At 41.9% G+C, this 17874-nt stretch overlaps 1 protein-coding gene and 1 non-coding gene across 2 annotated transcripts; one reads left to right on the forward strand and one right to left on the reverse strand.

Annotated features, from left to right (window-relative positions):
- Positions 1–1412: 1412 nt before the first annotated feature.
- Positions 1413–1516, reverse strand: LOC112787866 (small nucleolar RNA R71). Its single transcript, XR_003195253.1, has one exon. It is a non-coding gene; the product is annotated as a small nucleolar RNA R71 (small nucleolar RNA).
- A 10333-nt stretch (positions 1517–11849) lies between these two features.
- On the forward strand, positions 11850–15713 carry LOC112785868 (uncharacterized). The gene is made up of 3 exons (XM_025829290.2): positions 11850–12783; positions 13516–13913; positions 15081–15713. Exons 1-3 carry the CDS (start codon positions 11850–11852, stop codon positions 15711–15713), a joined length of 1965 nt encoding a protein of 654 aa, XP_025685075.2.
- Positions 15714–17874: the final 2161 nt, after the last annotated feature.

A 17874-nucleotide genomic window follows, 5' to 3' on the forward strand; every position in this document is an offset into this window, starting at 1 on the left:
CTTGATTTGGGAAATGCATGTGGTATAATCAGTGACCATACTTCATCTCTTCTCATGAGCAATTGACCAAGGAATTGGCTATTGATCAGGATTTGAGAGATTTAATTACAAGAAATTGTAATTCAATCACTTAAGATTGCCAAGGAGATCAATGAGTGCATTGATTGTGGAAGAGATGAAAATGAGATTGATCCGGAGAATGCAACATCTCCTAAGCCCAATGAATTCCCCATTTCTGATCTTACCCATTCTCTTTAATTTCTGTCATTTACATTTATGAGTAATTCCCCCATTCCCATTTAAGATTTTGCAATTTACTTTCTGCCATTTACTTTCCCGCCATTTAATTTTCTGCAATTCTCAACTCAATTTCTGATTCGCTCAACTAGAACATTCATCTAATTAAAGTTGCTTGATCAATCAATCCTTGTGGGATTCGACCTCACTCTATTGTGAGTTTTTACTTGACGACAAATTCGGTACACTTGCCGAAGAAAATTTGTTATGAGACAAGTTTTTCGTGCATCAAGTTTATGGCGCCGTTGCCGGGGATTGATTGTGCATCAACAATGATTAGATTGGAGGATAACTAGATTGAGCATTTTATTTTTGTTTGATTTAAAATTTTGTTTGAGTTAATTACTTCCTGTTTTAGTTAATTTCTTCCCTTCCCCCTTCTTTTTTTACTTTGTTATTTACATTTCATCTCACTAACCCACTAACTGTTTGATATATTGCATCACTCACACTAACAGTAATTCTGACAGATATACTTTCTGCACCTATTCTCTTTGCTTGTACTTGTTGGTTGTATGACAGGGAGAAGAAGCGGAGCTTCAACTTCCTTTGATTCTGAACCTGAGAGAACCTTCCTTAGACTAAGAAGGGAAGCAAGAGACAAACGTGTAGTTGGTGCTGAAGAAGAGGAGGAACACTTTGAGGAATACTTTGAACCAAACATGGAAGAAAACATGGAAAACCATCATGAAGAAGAGGCTCACAACCATGGCGGAAGAGGTCGAGCAAATCATGCTGGGGAGGATAGAAGAGTTTTAGGCTCTTACATCAACCCAAACCCAGGAAACTGTGGGAGTAGCATTCAAAAGCCAACCATCCATGCCAACAATTTTGAACTGAAGCCACAGCTCATCACCCTTGTGCAGAACAACTGTTCGTTCGGAGGAAGTGTCCAAGAGGACCCAAATCAACATTTAACCACCTTCCTGAGAATATGTGACACAGTGAAGTCTAATGGTGTTCATCCTGACGCCTATAGACTGCTTTTATTTCCATTCTCACTCAGGGATAAGGCAGCCAAGTGGCTGGAATCTTTCCCAAGGGAAAGCTTGACAACTTGGGAAGACGTGGTGAACAAATTCTTAGCAAGATTTTACCCTCCTCAAAGAATCAATAGGCTGAGAGCTGAGGTCCAGACCTTCAGGCAACAAGATGGTGAAACTCTATATGAGGCATGGGAGAGGTTTAAGGACCTGACAAGGAGGTGTCCACCTGACATGTTCAACGAATGGGTGCAGCGGCACATTTTCTATGAAGGGCTCTCTTATGAGTCAAAGAAGGCTGTAGACCATTCATCCGAAGGATCTTTGAACAAGAAGAAAACCATTGAGGAGGCTATAGATGTCATTGAAACAGTAGCAGAGAATGACTACTTCTACGCTTTCGAAAGAGGGAACACAAGAGGAGTAATGGAGCTAAACAATGTAGATGCTCTGTTGGCCCAAAACAAGCTCATTACCCAGCAGTTGGCTGACCTCACCAAGAAGATGGAGAGAAACCAAGTAGCAGCAATCTCCACTTCATCAATAACCCAAGAAGGAATGAATGAAGAAGCAGAGGGTAGTTAGGAGCAAGCCAACTACATTGGGAATTCACCTAGGCAGAACCATGATCCATACTCCAAGAATTACAACCCTGGATGGAGGAATCACCCAAACTTTGGGTAGGGAAATCAACAAGACCAAAGCCTTGATCAAAGGCGCCCAAATCCAAACAATGCAGCTCACCAACACTTCACATCTAGACCATATCAACATCCCAATAACAACACCTCTCCACATTCATATCATGGCCAGAACAACCCTCCTCAACCTGACCTATCATCATTTGATGAAAGAATCTCAAGGATTGAAAATCTACTTGAAGGCATATGCAAGGATATCCAAGACAACAAGGTGTTCAAAGAGGAAGTGCGAGCCAGTTTCAAGAACCAGGGAGATACAATCAAGAGGTTGGAATCTCAAGTAGGATATCTCTCTGAGCAAATTCCCAAACCTACAGATGGATTCCCAAGTGACACAGAGAAGAATCCGAGAGGTGAAACAAAGAAAGTAAGATGGGAAGATTGCAAGATGGTCACTATAAGTGATAAGGAGACTGAGGACAAGCCAAGCAAGCTGTCAGAACAGCTTGAAGATACCTCAACAGAGAAGGAGGAAAAAGAATACCAAGAACCAGAAATATCAAAACAGGAGATGCTGAGACTTTATGCACGTTTTCCACAACTACTCAATGGTGCTGTGGAGAAGAGAATATACTCAAGATTTCTTGACTTGTTTGCATCTTTGCATGTGAACATACCATTCATCAAGACTATCCAACAAATGCCTGCATATATCAAGTATATGAAGGAACTTCTTCCTAGGAAAAGCTCACTCAAGGGAGGCCAGACTATAGTGATGAACAAGGGGTACAGTGCCCTCATTCAACCGCAGTTGCCTACGAAAAGAAAAGATCCAGGGAGTTTTCATGTCCCTTGTGCCATAGGAGAAACAATGTTTGATAGAGCACTCTGCAATTTGGGAGCAAGCATCAACTTAATGCCCTTAGCCCTGGTGAAGAGACTACAGATCAATGAGATATTGCCCACAGATGTGGTCATCAGGCTGGCTGACAAAACTCAAAAACAAGCAATAGGGGTGGTGGAAAATGTGCTGTTAAAGGTTGGGAAATACTACCTCCCAACAGACTTTGTCATCTAGGACATGGAGGAGAGTCACACTCACCCAATCATATTGGGAAGACCATTCCTAGCTACAGCCAGAGCACTCATAGATGTGGAGCGAGGGGAGCTAATATTGAGGATCCATGATGAACAACTCAGCTTCAATGTCTTCAAACTCTCCCAAGAAGCTGACCAAGAAAATAAAGAACCAAGCAATGATCATAATGAGATGCTGACAGAGGAAACAAGCACTGAGGCACCACCAACGCATCCGAAAACCCCATTGAATGATGAACAAGGCAAACAGCAATCATCACAGCTCAAGGAGAAGCTGGAGGAACCTAAACCACCAGAGGCATGTGAAGATAACAACAAAATGCACTTAGAAGAAGAAGTCGCCAAGAGCAGGGAAACATCAAAAGAGACAAAGAAGAAGGTACCAAGGGGGTGGAGGAACAAGAAGATCCCCACGGAAGATTTCTCTCCAGGAGATAAAGTGATCTCAGCTTACTTCCCAGATATCCCACCTGATCTCCCCACTGTACCATCTCAGTTACCTAAGGTCTTCACTATTAACAGAGTCCTCTCCTTGGAACATGTGGAGATCATTGATACAACCAATGGATATAAGTCCAAGGCAAGAGAGGAGGACTTGAAGCATTATCAACCTCCCTGATGAAGAAGAAACGTCAAGCTAGTGACGCTAAAGAAGCGCTTCATGGGAGGCAACCCATGTTTTATTAGCTTTTATTATTGAATAAGTCAATATTCATGAATACCAACCCAAACTTGGTGAAGTCCTTATATTGCAGTATATAGTGAAAAACAAGTTCGGTGTTCAAAGCGTACCAAGAAAGCATGAATGCAACAGAGAGCATGCTAGTCTTGGAGCTTTGAACAAGACTTTTGATCACAGTGCTCTAAACTAAGTTTGGTGTCACCCCATGGTGCCACCAAAATGCATATAAGGATACACAGTTAGTTAGTTAGTTGGAGTTCATGAATAAACAATCTCATCTTTTCATCTCTTTATTATTTTAGCCGTAAAAATTTAAAGTGATTTCTTTTTGTGATAATTCTTACTTTTCTTATTTTGTCTTTATAGGGAAAGGAAAGGAACATTGAAAGAGATTGATTGGATAATTTAATGGGAAAGGTTCGGCCAATTCATGAAGAGGGCACTACACACGTGCCTCAAGGGGAGTGCATTGGGAATGGTTGCCATGCAACATTGGAGGAAGAACAAACTTGGAAAGCGAACCAACTCCATCATAAAGTTGAGAATCCTCGTGCTTACTCCATATAAAACCCCATCCGTTCATCATACACTAATCCCATCAATCCACACCTTTCATCTCTTCATCACTTCCCTATATAAGTAAATCAAATCCACACCATCTCCACATTCGAAATTCATACCACTTGCATTTCACTTTCCAGCAACTAATTCTTCAACTTCTCACTCTGTAAATCCCACACCTCTTCCCTTCACTACACCCTTTTTGCTTTAACTTCATTCATGGCATCATCAAGCTCCAAGAGGCAGAAGAGGAAGGAACCTACGGAGAACATTCCCTTCGACGAGAAGAGATTCAAGACTGCCTTCCATGAACGAGAATTTGAGCGGATAAAGCTCAAAAAGATACTGCCCGAGTTAACCTTCCAAATCAATGAAGACGAATGCCCACAGATTCGGGAGAAGATTGAAGAAAGAGGGTGGCAATTGCTCACCAATCCAGAGGGGAAGATCAATGCAAACCTCATCAAAGAGTTCTACGCAAATGTGGTCAGAGAAGACAAAACCAGAACCCCAACCTTCAAAAGCTATGTAAGGGGAAAGGAGGTAGACTTCAGTCCAAATGCTATAATAAGAACTCTTCACCTGAAATCACCACACTTTGATGAGCCTAGCTATCATACAAGGATAAGTAAAAGCCAAGACAATGATGAGCTCACTGAGATAGTGACTGACATCTGTGTTATAGCAGCTGACTGGGAGAGGTATGGAGATGGGAGACCCCGGTTCATCTAGAGGGGAGACCTTAGCCCAGAAGCCAAGGGGTGGTTTGAACTCGTGAGGAGGTCTATTCTCCCAGCTGCAAATAATTCAGAGGTAAATATTATTCGAGCAACTATGGTACATTGCCTAGTACAAGGTGGAGAAATCAACGTGCATGAACTTATAGCTGAGGGAATTCAAGATTCAGCTGAGAAGCTTGAATCAGGTGCCAGACTTTGGTACCCCAGCACCATTCTCCGATTGTGCACAAAGGCCAAGGTGGTCTTTGAGGATAGTAATCCAGATTGGGTTAACCTAGGGAGGCTAATGACAACCCAGCGTATGGCCTATACTACACCTGCTCAGCAACAAAGAAGGCCACAAATAGGGAAACTAAAAGCAAGGGAAGGAACTCACCAAGAGGAGTCTCATCAGGAAGAATATCAACAGGGAGAGCATCCTTACCCAGCCGATCTAAATATGAATCACCTTCTAAGAGCTATTGAAGATTTGGGGATGAGACATATGGAAGGACAAGAGCAAATATTGAACTGGATGAGCCAACAAGAATAGTGGAAGAAACAACAAATGGAGCAGCAACAGTAACAATACTCCCAGCTCACTCAAACCATCCACCAAGTTACCGAGAGGCAAGAACGTCAAGATAAGCATTTGCAGGAACTCAATCAGCGACAACTAGCCCAGATGAAAGCATTCAATGAGTTCACTGTACTTAATGAAGGACGACAACTACATCGGGAGGAGTTCCACGTCAACACTTAAGTCAAGTTGAACTATATGTCCAGTAATATGCATCAGCTACACTATGCCATCCCTACATATGATAAGGTCCAAAAAGATTTTGTAGAACAAGAAGAGAGGAAAGTGAAACAGCAAAAGGAGACACTCAAGAAGAAGATGGAAGATGGTGGTTTCTAGAAGAAGCTGCTTGGAAAAGGCAAGGGAAGTGGGAGCACAAGCAATCAAGAAGGAGAGCATGGACATCCACAAGAGTAAAAGGTGGTGGAGTTCCTTCTTTGGTCCATCTTTCTCTATGCTTTAAATAAGGAAGATCTTGTATGAAATAGAACTTGCTTCCATTTCAGTTTAAACATTTCTAAAGTCCTTCTTTTAAGTTCTTGTTGAAGAGGTTTATGATATCTAGTCCTTATGTCACTGCATCTTTACCGTGCTTACTTGAATGTTTGTCCCTTTGAATTAAATGAAAAGAGAATGAGTGTTTTTAAAGACCGGAGTAGAGTTCATACTATGGAGTAAGTTCATGAGTTTATGGTGTGGTCATAAGTTAGCTAAGTTGGTTCAACCAGAAGGTGGGAGGACAACTATCTGTCATGAATACTGTGCTTGAGAAACACCCCATGAGACTAGCTAAATAAGAAGATCCTAATAAGAAAAAGGGAAAGAACAATAAAGGTTGAAAAATAAAAGAAAAAGAGTAAGCAATAAGGCTAGGCATCAATGGTTTTAAATCTTAAGGCATGTGTCTGTGGTGTTCCTGTGTGAGGGATCTACTTGGATGAATAAGCTCTTAGGCGTGCCTTATCACTTGGTAACTTGGGTTAACTAACTCGGGATTATCAGCTGAAAGTCCACTATCAAGAGTAACCCTCACCACAAAACACTTAGTAACCCAAAGAGGTGCTGGACACCAAGGCCTCAAGAAAAGAAAATGAATAAACTATATGCCTGTGGTGTGTATGTATGGGGGAGAGACTTAAGGGAGTAAGTCCTTAGGGGTGTCTCAACACCTAGCACCTTGAACCAACTGGTTCGGGAGTGTTGGCTGAAAGCTTATCTTAAAGAGTTGCCCCCTTACAGAACACTTAGCCTGAAGAACACCAATAAGCCCTGAAATGACAATAAAAGGATCAATGAATAAAAGTCTCATGGGATGTAAGCAAAGTGAGTATTGTAGGGCATGATAAAGGTCTGAAAGTCAGGAATGAACCTAATTTGCTATGCATGAAACCACCATAAAATCAGTGACATGACTTCCACAAGAATGACTCATTTCTCTTAGCATTTCATTCATCATTCTCTTGTTCTAGTACTTGCTTAGGGACAAGCAAGCTTTAAGTTTGGTGTTGTGATGCCAGGGCATTTTGGCCAGTTTCACTGACCTTTTCTTTACTGTTTTTAGGGTAGTTTCATGCATTCTCTTAGGAAATAAGGTTGTTTTGGGTAGATATTCACTTACACCTGGATTCAAGCATACATTGTGCATTTTACATCATTTCATGAGGATTTTGCATGAGTTTAGTGACAAATTATATGCTGCATTACCCATGACTTGGACTAGAACTTTGATGCACTCTATTGCCTGATTTCAGGACCAAAGGAAGCAAGGAATGGGAGGTAACTTGCAGAGTTAATGAGAAAAGTGACTGCCAATAACGCTCTCGAAGCCATCATTACCCACGTTAAGAGTCACGTTAACTAAGTTAATGTGAACTCTAATGTGAAGAAGGGAATTTGAGCCAACGTTAGTGACACTTAACATTATCACTAACGTTGGCCAATACTCACAAGTGGCCACGTTAGAGTCCATGTTAACTTAGTTAACGTGGCCTCTAACGTTAAAAAGGGGAAAAGAAGCAAACGTTAGTGACATTCAACATTGTCACTAACGTTTGCCTAAGTGCACAATGCCATGTTAACTCCCACGTTAACTTGGTTAATGTGGAAGCTAACGTGAAGAGGCAAGAGTGGTCGACAACGTTAGTGACACCCATCATTGTCACTAACGTTGGAAGCAACCACACAACCCCAAGAAGCCACGTTAACTTCCACGTTAACTTAGTTAACGTGGAGGCTAACGTGAGAGAAGAAGGTGATGGCCAACGTTAGTGACACTCAACATTGTCACTAACATTGGTAGGAGCCACACAAGCCACTATGAGCCACGTTAACTCCCACGTTAACTTAGTTAACGTGGAAGCTAACGTGGATGAGTAAAAGATGAGCCAACGTTAGTGACACTCAACATTGTCACTAACGTTGGGAATGGCTAAGCAATGCCACGTTAAAGAGCTACGTTAACTAAGTTAACATGGGCTCTAACGTGAGATATGTTGGCACATTGGAACGTTAGTGACAATGTTGAGTGTCACTAACATTCTCGAAGGATGGCAAGCCCACGTTAAAGAGCCACGTTAACTAAGTTAACGTCGGCTCTAACGTAGGAGCAATGGGGCCTTTTCAACGTTATTAGGAAAGTTAAGCCCCAATAACGTGTGCGAAGGACCTAGAGGCAACGTTAGTGGCAATATTTGTGCCACTAACGTTGAAGTTAACGTGGCTTTTACTTAGGAACGTTAGTGAGAAAGTTGATTGTCACTAACGTTCTCGAACTCATATTTTCACTAAACGTTAACACCCCTAACGCCCTGAGCTCAAGTCTCTGTCCACTTCACACTTTCTCTCTGCAAGTAAAGCCAAGCCCAAATGAAGAAAAGAACTGCTTCAAACTCAAGATCTAAAAGCCCAAGACTTGAAGAGCCAACTAGAAGATGAGAAGAGTAGTATATATAGGAGTAGCTTTGAATTATTTTAGAGAGTTCCGGGAGTTGGAAAATAGCATAGAACTACTTCCTGTATTTACTTTCTCTGCACTTCTAGTTTTCATTATGTATTCTCCATCTTTGTTTTCATTTTCTAGAGCTATGAACAACTAAATCCCTTTCATTGGGTTAGGGAGCTCTGTTGTAATTTGATGGATCAATACTAATTTTTATTATTCTTCTTCCATCTTTTCTTTTGATTTAACTTAAAAGCTTTCGATCTTCATCCAATTGGATAGTGATCTTGGAAAAGAAACTATTCATACTTGGATCTCTTCTGAACCTTGGAAGAGGAATGAAGAGATCAAGCTAGAAATGCTTTCTCATGCTGGACCAAATTGGGTTTGGATGGATATGTGACTATAATCCTCTCAATACTTGATTTGGGAAATGCATGTGGTATAATCAGTGACCATACTTCATCTCTTCTCGTGAGCAATTGACCAAGGAATTGGCTATTGATCAAGATTTGAGAGATTCAATTACAAGAAATTGTAATTCAATCACTTAAGATTGCCAAGGAGATCAATGAGTGCATTGATTGAGGAAGAGATGAAAATGAGATTGATCCGGAGAATGCAACATCTCCTAAGCCCAATGAACTCCCCATTTCTGATCTTACCCATTCTCTTTAATTTCTGTCATTTACAGTTATGAGCAATTCCCCCATTCCCATTTAAGATTCTGCAATTTACTTTCTGCCATTTACTTTCCCGCCATTTAATTTTCTGCAATTCTCAACTCAATTTCTGATTCGCTCAACTAGAACGTTCCTCTAATTAAAGTTGCTTGATCAATCAATCCTTGTGGGATTCGACCTCACTCTATTGTGAGTTTTTACTTGACGATAAATTCAGTACACTTGCCGAAGAAAATTTGTTATGAGACAAGTTTTCCGTGCATTAGTCCCCCAAAAAATATGAGGTATTTGCTCATGCTACTCCCACTACATGGATGAATGTCCGAGTCTCCAAGAAGATAACACTCTAGCGGCTACCCATAACTTTTATGATCGCTCCTACTATGAACGCCCCAATCAAGGATACCATTCACAAGGGAGCAATTACAACCAAGGGTACCCCCAACTAGGAGGCAATTATAACCAAGGGAGTAACAACTCTAATCAAGGTTGGAGGGATAGCTCTAACCAAGGTTGGCGGGACAATTATCAACAAGGAGGTAGGGACAATGAAGGCAACCAAAGATGGAACACCAACAATCCACAAAACCGATATTCACAAAACCTCCAAATCAACAACCAAACCAAGGAAGAAACTACCAAACCTACATACCACCTCATTGACAACCACCCCAACCCAACCAATCACAAGTACCACAAATCACCTATCCTTCCACTTCTTCAAATCAAGATGAGACACTCCGGTCCATACTCCAAGGGCAAAAAGAACTCCAAAACACACTCAACTCAAGTCTCAATGGTCTTACTTCCACCCTCCAAGCCCTCATTGCTCACATGGAGCCACCTTCTACTTCCACTCCTCAAGCTCCAAACTCTAGTGCCATACCATCTCAACCTCTACCCAACCCCAAGGATGGCATCAACGCTGTAACCTTGAGGTCTGAAACTCAATTGAAAGAGAGGGACTCTGGTGAACATAAATCGTGATTCACACTTTTCACATCTCCGCACAACTAACCAGCAAGTGCACTGGGTCGTCCAAGTAATAAACCTTACGTGAGTAAGGGTCGATCCCACGGAGATTGTCGGCTTGAAGCAAGCTATGGTCATCTTGTAAATCTCAGTCAGGCGGATTCAAATGGTTATGAGGTTTTCATAATTAAAATATAAATAAAACATAAAATAAAATAAAGTTACTTATGTAATTCATTTGTGGGAATTTTCAGATAAGCGTCTGGAGATGCTTTATTGCTTCTGAACCTCTACTTTCCTACTGCCTTCTTTCAATCATGCGTGCTCCCTTCCATGGCAACCTGTAAGATCCTCTCAGTGAAAATGGTCCTCTACAGTTTTTGCACGGCTAATCAACTGTCGGATTTCTCGTCTCGGATGAAAAATACCAGGTACAGCTACCGCATGGCTAATCATCTGTCGGTTCCCACTAGCGTCGGAATAGAATCCATTGATCCTTTTGCACACTGTCACTTGCGCCCAACATTCGCAGGTTTGAAGCTCGTCACAGTCATCCCTTCCCGGATCCTACTCGGAATACCACAGACAAGGTTTAGACTTTCCGGATACAGGAATGCTGCCAATAATTCTAGCCTATACCACGAAGATACTAATCTCACAGACTTGGTCCGTGTATTAGATATCCAAGAGAATATACTCTGGCTATCGTCCAATGACTACGTTGAACATCATGTAGACCGCTCTGTGGTTGTCAGGCATGCGGATCTTGACTAAGCGAGTAACGAAGATTGGGTGATTGTCACGGGTCACCCCTTCATTCTGACTTAACTGAATTAAGAACAAGAGTATATCTTGGAGAAGAAGTAGGCGTGAATTGAATAGAAAATAGTAGTAATTGCATTAATTCATGAAGAACAGCAGAGCTCCACACCTTAATCTATGGGGTGTAGAAACTCGACCGTTGAAAATACATAAGTGAAAAAGGTCTAGGCATGGCCGTGAGGCCAGCCTCCAAAATGTGAACAATGGTCCTCAGATCAAAGTGATCAAAAGATAGTCCAAAGATGTAAAATAAATCTCTAAAAGTAGTTTTTATACTAAACTAGTAACCTAGGTTTACAGAAAATGAGTAACTAAGTGCAGATAGTGCAGAAATCCACTTATGGGACCCACTTGGTGTGTGCTTGGGCTGAGCATTGAAGCTTTCACGTGCATAGGCTGTTCCTGGAGTTAAACGTCAGCTTGGGTGCTAGTTTGGGCGTTTTACGCCAGAAATTTTTAGGCTGGCTTTGGATGCCAGTTTGGGCCATCAAATTCCGGAAAAAGTATGGAATATTATATATTGCTGAAAAGCCCAGAATGTCTACTTTCCAACGCAATTGAGACCGCGCCAATTGAGCCTCTGTAACTCTAGAAAATCCACTTCGAGTGCAGGAGGGTCAGAATCCAACAACATTTGCAGTCCTTTTTCAGCCTCTGAATCAGATTTTTGCTCAGGTCCCTCAATTTCAGCCAAAAAATACCTGAAATTATAGAAAAACACAGAAACTCATAATAAAGTCCAAAAATGTGACTTTTGCATAAAAATAATAAAAATATAATAAAAAGTAGCTAAAACATACTAAAAATTATGTAAAAACAATGCCAAAAAGGGTATTAATTATCCGCTCATCAGACTCAAAGGCACCTAGTCCAATGATAGTTACTCAAGAGGAGAATGGAGTTGAGATAGAAGAAATTGAAGTGGAGGAGGAACCACATGTGATAGTTGAAGATGAAGACCCTCAACCAAGGAGTGAAGCCCCTAGAAAGGAGCAAGTCTTAGAGGAAGTGGCTCAATCGATTCCTTTTCCTACGTTGGCAAGAAAGGCTAAGAAGCGTGTAGAACTTGACCCAAAAATGGTAGAGATGTTCAAGAAAGTGGAGGTAACCATCCCTCTCTTTGATGCTATACATCAAGTGCCTAAATATGCGAAATTTCTTAAGGACTTGTGTATGAACAAAGATAGAATCCATGAGTTAGAAACCATTCCATTGGGGAGTTTTATTTCGGCTTTGATGGGAGCCATTTTGGAAAAGTGTGTTGATCCGGGCCCTTGTTTAGTCTCTTGTATCATTGATGGAGTCCAATTCATTAATTGTATGTGTGACCTCGGTGCATGCGTTAGCATTATGCCCCTTTCCATTTATCATATATTGAAGCTCCCACCGTTGAAGCGGTCGGCGGCTAGGTCTGTCTTGGCGGACAAGAGCATAATAACCGTGACGGGTATTGTGGACGATCTGTTGGTCAACATAAAGGGTTTAGTATTTCCAATTGATTTTCATATCCTTGAGATGCCACCAAGTGAATCCGAAAGGACATTATCTATCCTACTCAGGAGGCCATTTTTGAGGACCTCTAGATTCAAGTTGGATGCCCATTCGAAAACCTACTCATTTGAGATAGATGGGAGAGTTGTAAGTTTTAGCTTAGAAGAAGCAATGAGGCACCCACCGGAGAACCACTCTATATTTCGGTGTGACCCAATTGACAACATTGTGGCCGTAGTGCATTATGCAAAGCTAGATGAGAAACATATGATTGAAAAAAATAGTGAAGACCCAAATGAAGAAGTTCAAGTGTCGAGTCAAGAGAAAAAACTAGAATTGAAGCCACTACCACCCCACCTAAAGTACTCATACCTTGATGAAGCCCACAAGTTTCCGGTGATTATAGCAAGGGAACTAAATCCTCAACAAGAAGAGAAATTGCTATGTGTTTTGAGGAAGAACAAAAGGGCAATAGGGTGGAGCTTGGCGGATCTAGCGGGGATAAGTCCCCAAGTGTGTGAGCACCGGATCTTCTTAGAAGAAGAAGCTAGACCCGTTAGACAACCTCAAAGGCGATTGAACCCTACCATTTTAGAGGTTGTCAAGAAGGAGGTAACCCGGTTACTTGAGGCGGACATCATCTACCCCATTTCGGATAGTGAATGAGTGAGTCCCGTTCAAGTTGAGCCAAAGAAATCCGGGGTAACCACAATCAAGAATGAAAGCGGGGAGCTCAAAGTAACACGGGTGCAAAACTCTTGGCGAGTATGCATAGACTACCGAAGGTTGAACTCGGCCACTAGAAAAGATCACTTTTCACTTTCGTTTATCGATCAAATGCTCGATCGATTATCCGGTAAATCCCATTATTGTTTTCTAGATGGCTATTCGGGGTACTTCCAAATACACATTGCTCTAGAGGACCAAGAAAAAACAACATTTACTTGCCCTTTTGGAACTTATGCCTATAAGCGTATGCCATTCGGCTTATGCAATGCACCGACAACTTTCCAAATGTGCATGATGAGTATATTTGTGGACTTTCTAGAGCAATGTATGGAGGTATTCATGGATGACTTCACAGTATATGATGATTCTTTTGATCATTGCTTGGATAACCTTGAAAAAGTTTTTGAAAGATGTACTAAGGCCAACCTTGTCTTGAATTTTGAGAAGTGCCATTTCATGGTTAGACAAGGCATTGTTTTAGGATATATTATTTCCAAAGATGGTATTTTTGTAGACCCTGCAAAGATCAATGTTATATCTAGCTTGCCTTACCCCTCTTCCGAGAGGGAAGTCCGTTCCTTCCTTGAACATACAGAATTTTATCGAAGATTCATAAAGGACTTTAGCAAGGTAGCATTGCCTCTATCAATATTGTTGCAAAAGGACATTGATTTTGATCTAATCAAGGAATGCATGGAGGCTTTTGACAAGCTCAAGGTAGCATTGACCCAAGCTCCCATCATGCGAGGGCCGGATTGGAGTCGGCCATTTGAAATAATGTGTGATGATTCAAATTTTACCGTGGGAGCCGCATTAGCATAACGCGAGGGTAAGAATCCATATGTCATAGCTTATGCATCAAAAACACTAGATGGAGCCCAATCCAACTACACTACCACCGAAAAAGAACTATTGGCAATAGTTTTCGCCTTGGACAAGTTCCGAGCATATCTACTTGGTTCAAAGGTGGTAGTGTACTCGGATCATGCGGTGCTAAAGTATTTGTTGGCTAAGAAGGAATCCAAACCGAGATTGATTAGATGGGTTTTATTGTTGCAAGAATTTGACTTGGAAATTAAGGATAGGAGTGGTACGCAAAACCTAGTGGCGGATCACTTAAGTCGCCTTGAACACACCAAAGGCGATACCACTTCTATTAATGACTCTTTTCCCTTTGAGGGGTTGCATGCAATCTCGGAAACCATTCCTTGGTATTCACCAATTGCCAATTACTTGGTATCTCGCTTCTTCCCTCCTAATCTCTCCAAACATCAAAGAGATAAGCTAAAAAGTGAATCCAAATACTATGTGTGGGATGACCCATACCTTTGGAGATGTGGGACGGATCAAGTAATTCGGAGGTGCATTCCACAAACCGAATTTCACTCAATCTTGGAAGCTTGCCACTCCTCCGAAGGAGGAGGCCATTTTGGACCCCAAAGAACGGCAAGAAAAATCCTAGATTGTGGATTTTGGTGGCCAACCTTTTTCAAGGACTCTTCTCATTTTTGTAAATCTTGTTCTCAATGTATTAGATTTGGTAATATCTCCAAGAAGGATGAAATCCCCCAACAAACCATGCTATTTTGTGAGATTTTTGATGTGTGGGGTATCGACTTCATGGGGCCATTCCCAAATTCTAATGGTTTTCTCTACATTCTACTTGCCGTTGATTATGCGTCCAAATGGGTGGAAGCGATACCCACCCGGACGGATGATGCTAATGTGGTCCTTTCCTTTGTGAGAAATAACATCATTTGTAGATTTGGGACTCCACGAGCAATCGTGAGTGACCAAGGCTCACATTTTTGCAATAGGAGAATAGAAAGGCTAATGAAGAAATATGGCATCATGCATAAAGTAGCTATGGCCTACCACCCACAGACAAACGGCCAAGCCGAGATTTCCAATCGGGAGATTAAACGCATATTGGAAAGAATTGTGAAGCCCAATAGAAAAGATTGGAGTGCTAAGCTCACCGATGCATTATGGGCCTACCGAACGGCATACAAAATGCCAATTGGCATGAGCCCCTTTCGGTTAGTGTATGGCAAAGCTTGCCACTTACTGGTGGAGATAGAGCACAAGGCATATTGGGCCATTAAGGAGTGCAATACAAGTTTGGGTGGAGTCGGAGTTGAGAAGAAGCTACAACTAGCGGAGTTGAAATGTTTGAGGCTTGCAGCTTATGAGAACTCTAGACTTTACAAGAAGAAAATGAAAGCCGTGCATGATAATAACATAAAAGGTAAAGAATTTAGAGCCGATGATCTAGTCTTCCTTTACAATTCAAGATTGAGATTGTTGCCCGGAAAACTAAGGTCGAAATGGGAAGGCCCATATCAAGTAGAGAAAGCGAAACCCTATGGGGTTTACCATTTGTGCCATCCCTCAAGTCCGGATATCTTCAAGGTCAATGGGCACCGTCTCAAGTTATATCATGGTGAGCAAATGAAGAGCAACAAGGAGATTGAGGTATTCTTTTTGGAAGATGTACCTCTTGGCAAAGAGCAATGAGCTAGTGAAAGTCCAACTTAAGGACTATTAAACAAAAGTGCTAGGTGGGAGATACCCCACTTTGATGAGATCTATCCTTTTTGCCCTTTTTGTATATAGTTCTTGAATTCTTCATGGTTTTGTGATTGCTTAGCTATAGTTTTTTGTGGTTAAATTTAATTGTGACTACCTTAGATAACTTGTTCATGAAGATTTGCATTGATTTTTTCAGTAGGAGGATTGATTGTGTGGTAGAAAACACCCAATCTTTAGGTGTTGCATTGAGTTTTGGGTGTTTTTGAGCCCTTTGGCTTATTTGGCCACTAAATCCAGGATAATTAGGCATTCTTCATGTCTCTGAAAAAAAAAGGGGGGGAGGGGGGTGCGTGCGCGCACTATACACGTACGCACCCATAGGCCATTCGCAGCTCCTGGATCATTTTCCAGAGAGTTGTGCCAATTTCGGGCCAACACTGAGCCCTAGGCCTAATGCTAGTCACACGTGCGCGCACCTGGCGCGTACGCGTCCATGGCCCTATTCGCGCAAAGCGCGCGTACACGTCGATGATGCCACCTGCAATCCTGAGCCATTTTCCCAAGAGTTATGCCTATGTTGTGCCAATATTATGCCTTTCGCCTTCCTCTACTCACGCGTATGCACACCTGGCGCGCACGCGTACCTCGAACAAAATGCTCATCGACGTGCAAGCACACCGTGCGTGTTCGCGTCGATCGTGTAAATTCAACTTCTAGTACTGTTTCTCGAGATTTGAGCCAAAGTTGTGCCCACATTGTGCTGAGGGCATAACCCAGACGCAAGCACAAGCGCACCTGGAGTTCGCGCACACACCTGCACACCACCACTTCACACGTACGCGCACTCGACGCGTCCGCGTCCATCCTATAATTTGCCCAGGCACGCGCACGCGTGCATGCCGCGCGCGCGCCAGTCTCGCGAATCAATTACATTGTAGCGCGCCTCTTTTTCAATTTTACTCCCCTCTTCCTACCTTCACCATTCTTCTTTACTTCTATCCCCTCCTACCACTTCTACCACCTCTCCTCCGACCACCAGCAGCGGCAACCACCACCTCTGGCGGTCCCACACCTCTCTTTCTCCTATCTTCTCTTATACCACCCACTATCTCCTCTCTCACTTACATACCCTATTTCTCCTCTTCTTCTCAAGGTATTCCTCATTTTTTCTTGTTTAGTTCTCTTTTTTCTTTCTTCCTTTCATTAGTTGCATTCCCTTGCTCCTCCTCTTAGTTAGTTCTCATTCATGTTTTGTTTGTTTGTTAGATTTTCTTTCTTTTTCATTTTCTTATGGGTGTTAAGAGTGAGGATTACTCTTGCATTGATGAGTTGGATTGTCTTAATTGATTTTTCTTGTAATGTGTGTTATGCTATGATGAGTGATGATGCTTTGTGAGATGTTACATTGTCTCCCTTCTCTAAATTTTGTCATAAAAAGGGATGCACACCAAGTGTTTGATGGAAGGCATACATGACTTTTTGAAGTTAAATTTGACTTAGTGTCTTCTATTTTAGTATCCTTTCTCATTAACTTGCTTGTTCACATGTGCATTGAGCTTACTATTTTTCTTGCTTCATTTCTACATACTCATCCCTTAACTCTTGCCTCGTGTTATTGATGTTGAGAGTGTATGCTTCTCATGCTTCTTGTTTGCATGCCTATACCACTGATACATCCCATGCTAGCGATTGACCATGATTTTCATTGTTGCCTTAGTTACATGTTGCAGCTGTCATGTATCTAGGTCAGTTATTCTCTTATGCTTTGTCACTTGCATGATTATTATTTCTCGGTGCTTCTTTAAGTTTAATTTTGCCACCTTTCCCTCTTTTCTAGGATGGTTATCAAGAAAGACAAGGGAAAAGCATCCAAAAAGGCACCCCTACAGTCCACTAGCAAAGCACACCAAGCGCCAAGAGCCAAGCCCCTCCTCAATAAGACAAGGAGCATTGCTAACATTGATGTTTTGGAAAAGGACAACCCGGCAAGGGATCCGAACAAGTTCCCCAACCGATACTGCGAACTTGTCTACCCCTTGATCAAAGAAAGGAACTATCATGCGGAGCCTCTTCTAGCCACTTCGGCTCATGTCATTCCGCTAGTGATGCCCCGCATCGAGCGGCGGCAATGGGCATTCCTATTGAG

Source organism: Arachis hypogaea, chromosome 20 (assembly GCF_003086295.3).
Source record: "Arachis hypogaea cultivar Tifrunner chromosome 20, arahy.Tifrunner.gnm2.J5K5, whole genome shotgun sequence".
Classification (NCBI taxonomy): Eukaryota; Viridiplantae; Streptophyta; class Magnoliopsida; order Fabales; family Fabaceae; genus Arachis; species Arachis hypogaea.

Coding starts and splice junctions, on each gene's coding strand:
- LOC112785868 (XM_025829290.2), top strand. CDS start 11,850: ATGATAGTTACTCAAGAGGAGAATGGAGTTGAGATAGAAGAAATTGAA. Junction 12,784..13,515: donor TGAAGAAGTTCAAGTGTCGA/GTCAAGAGAAAA, acceptor TGGACTTTCTAG/AGCAATGTATGGAGGTATTC. Junction 13,914..15,080: donor AGGCTTTTGACAAGCTCAAG/GTAGCATTGACC, acceptor TACCACCCACAG/ACAAACGGCCAAGCCGAGAT.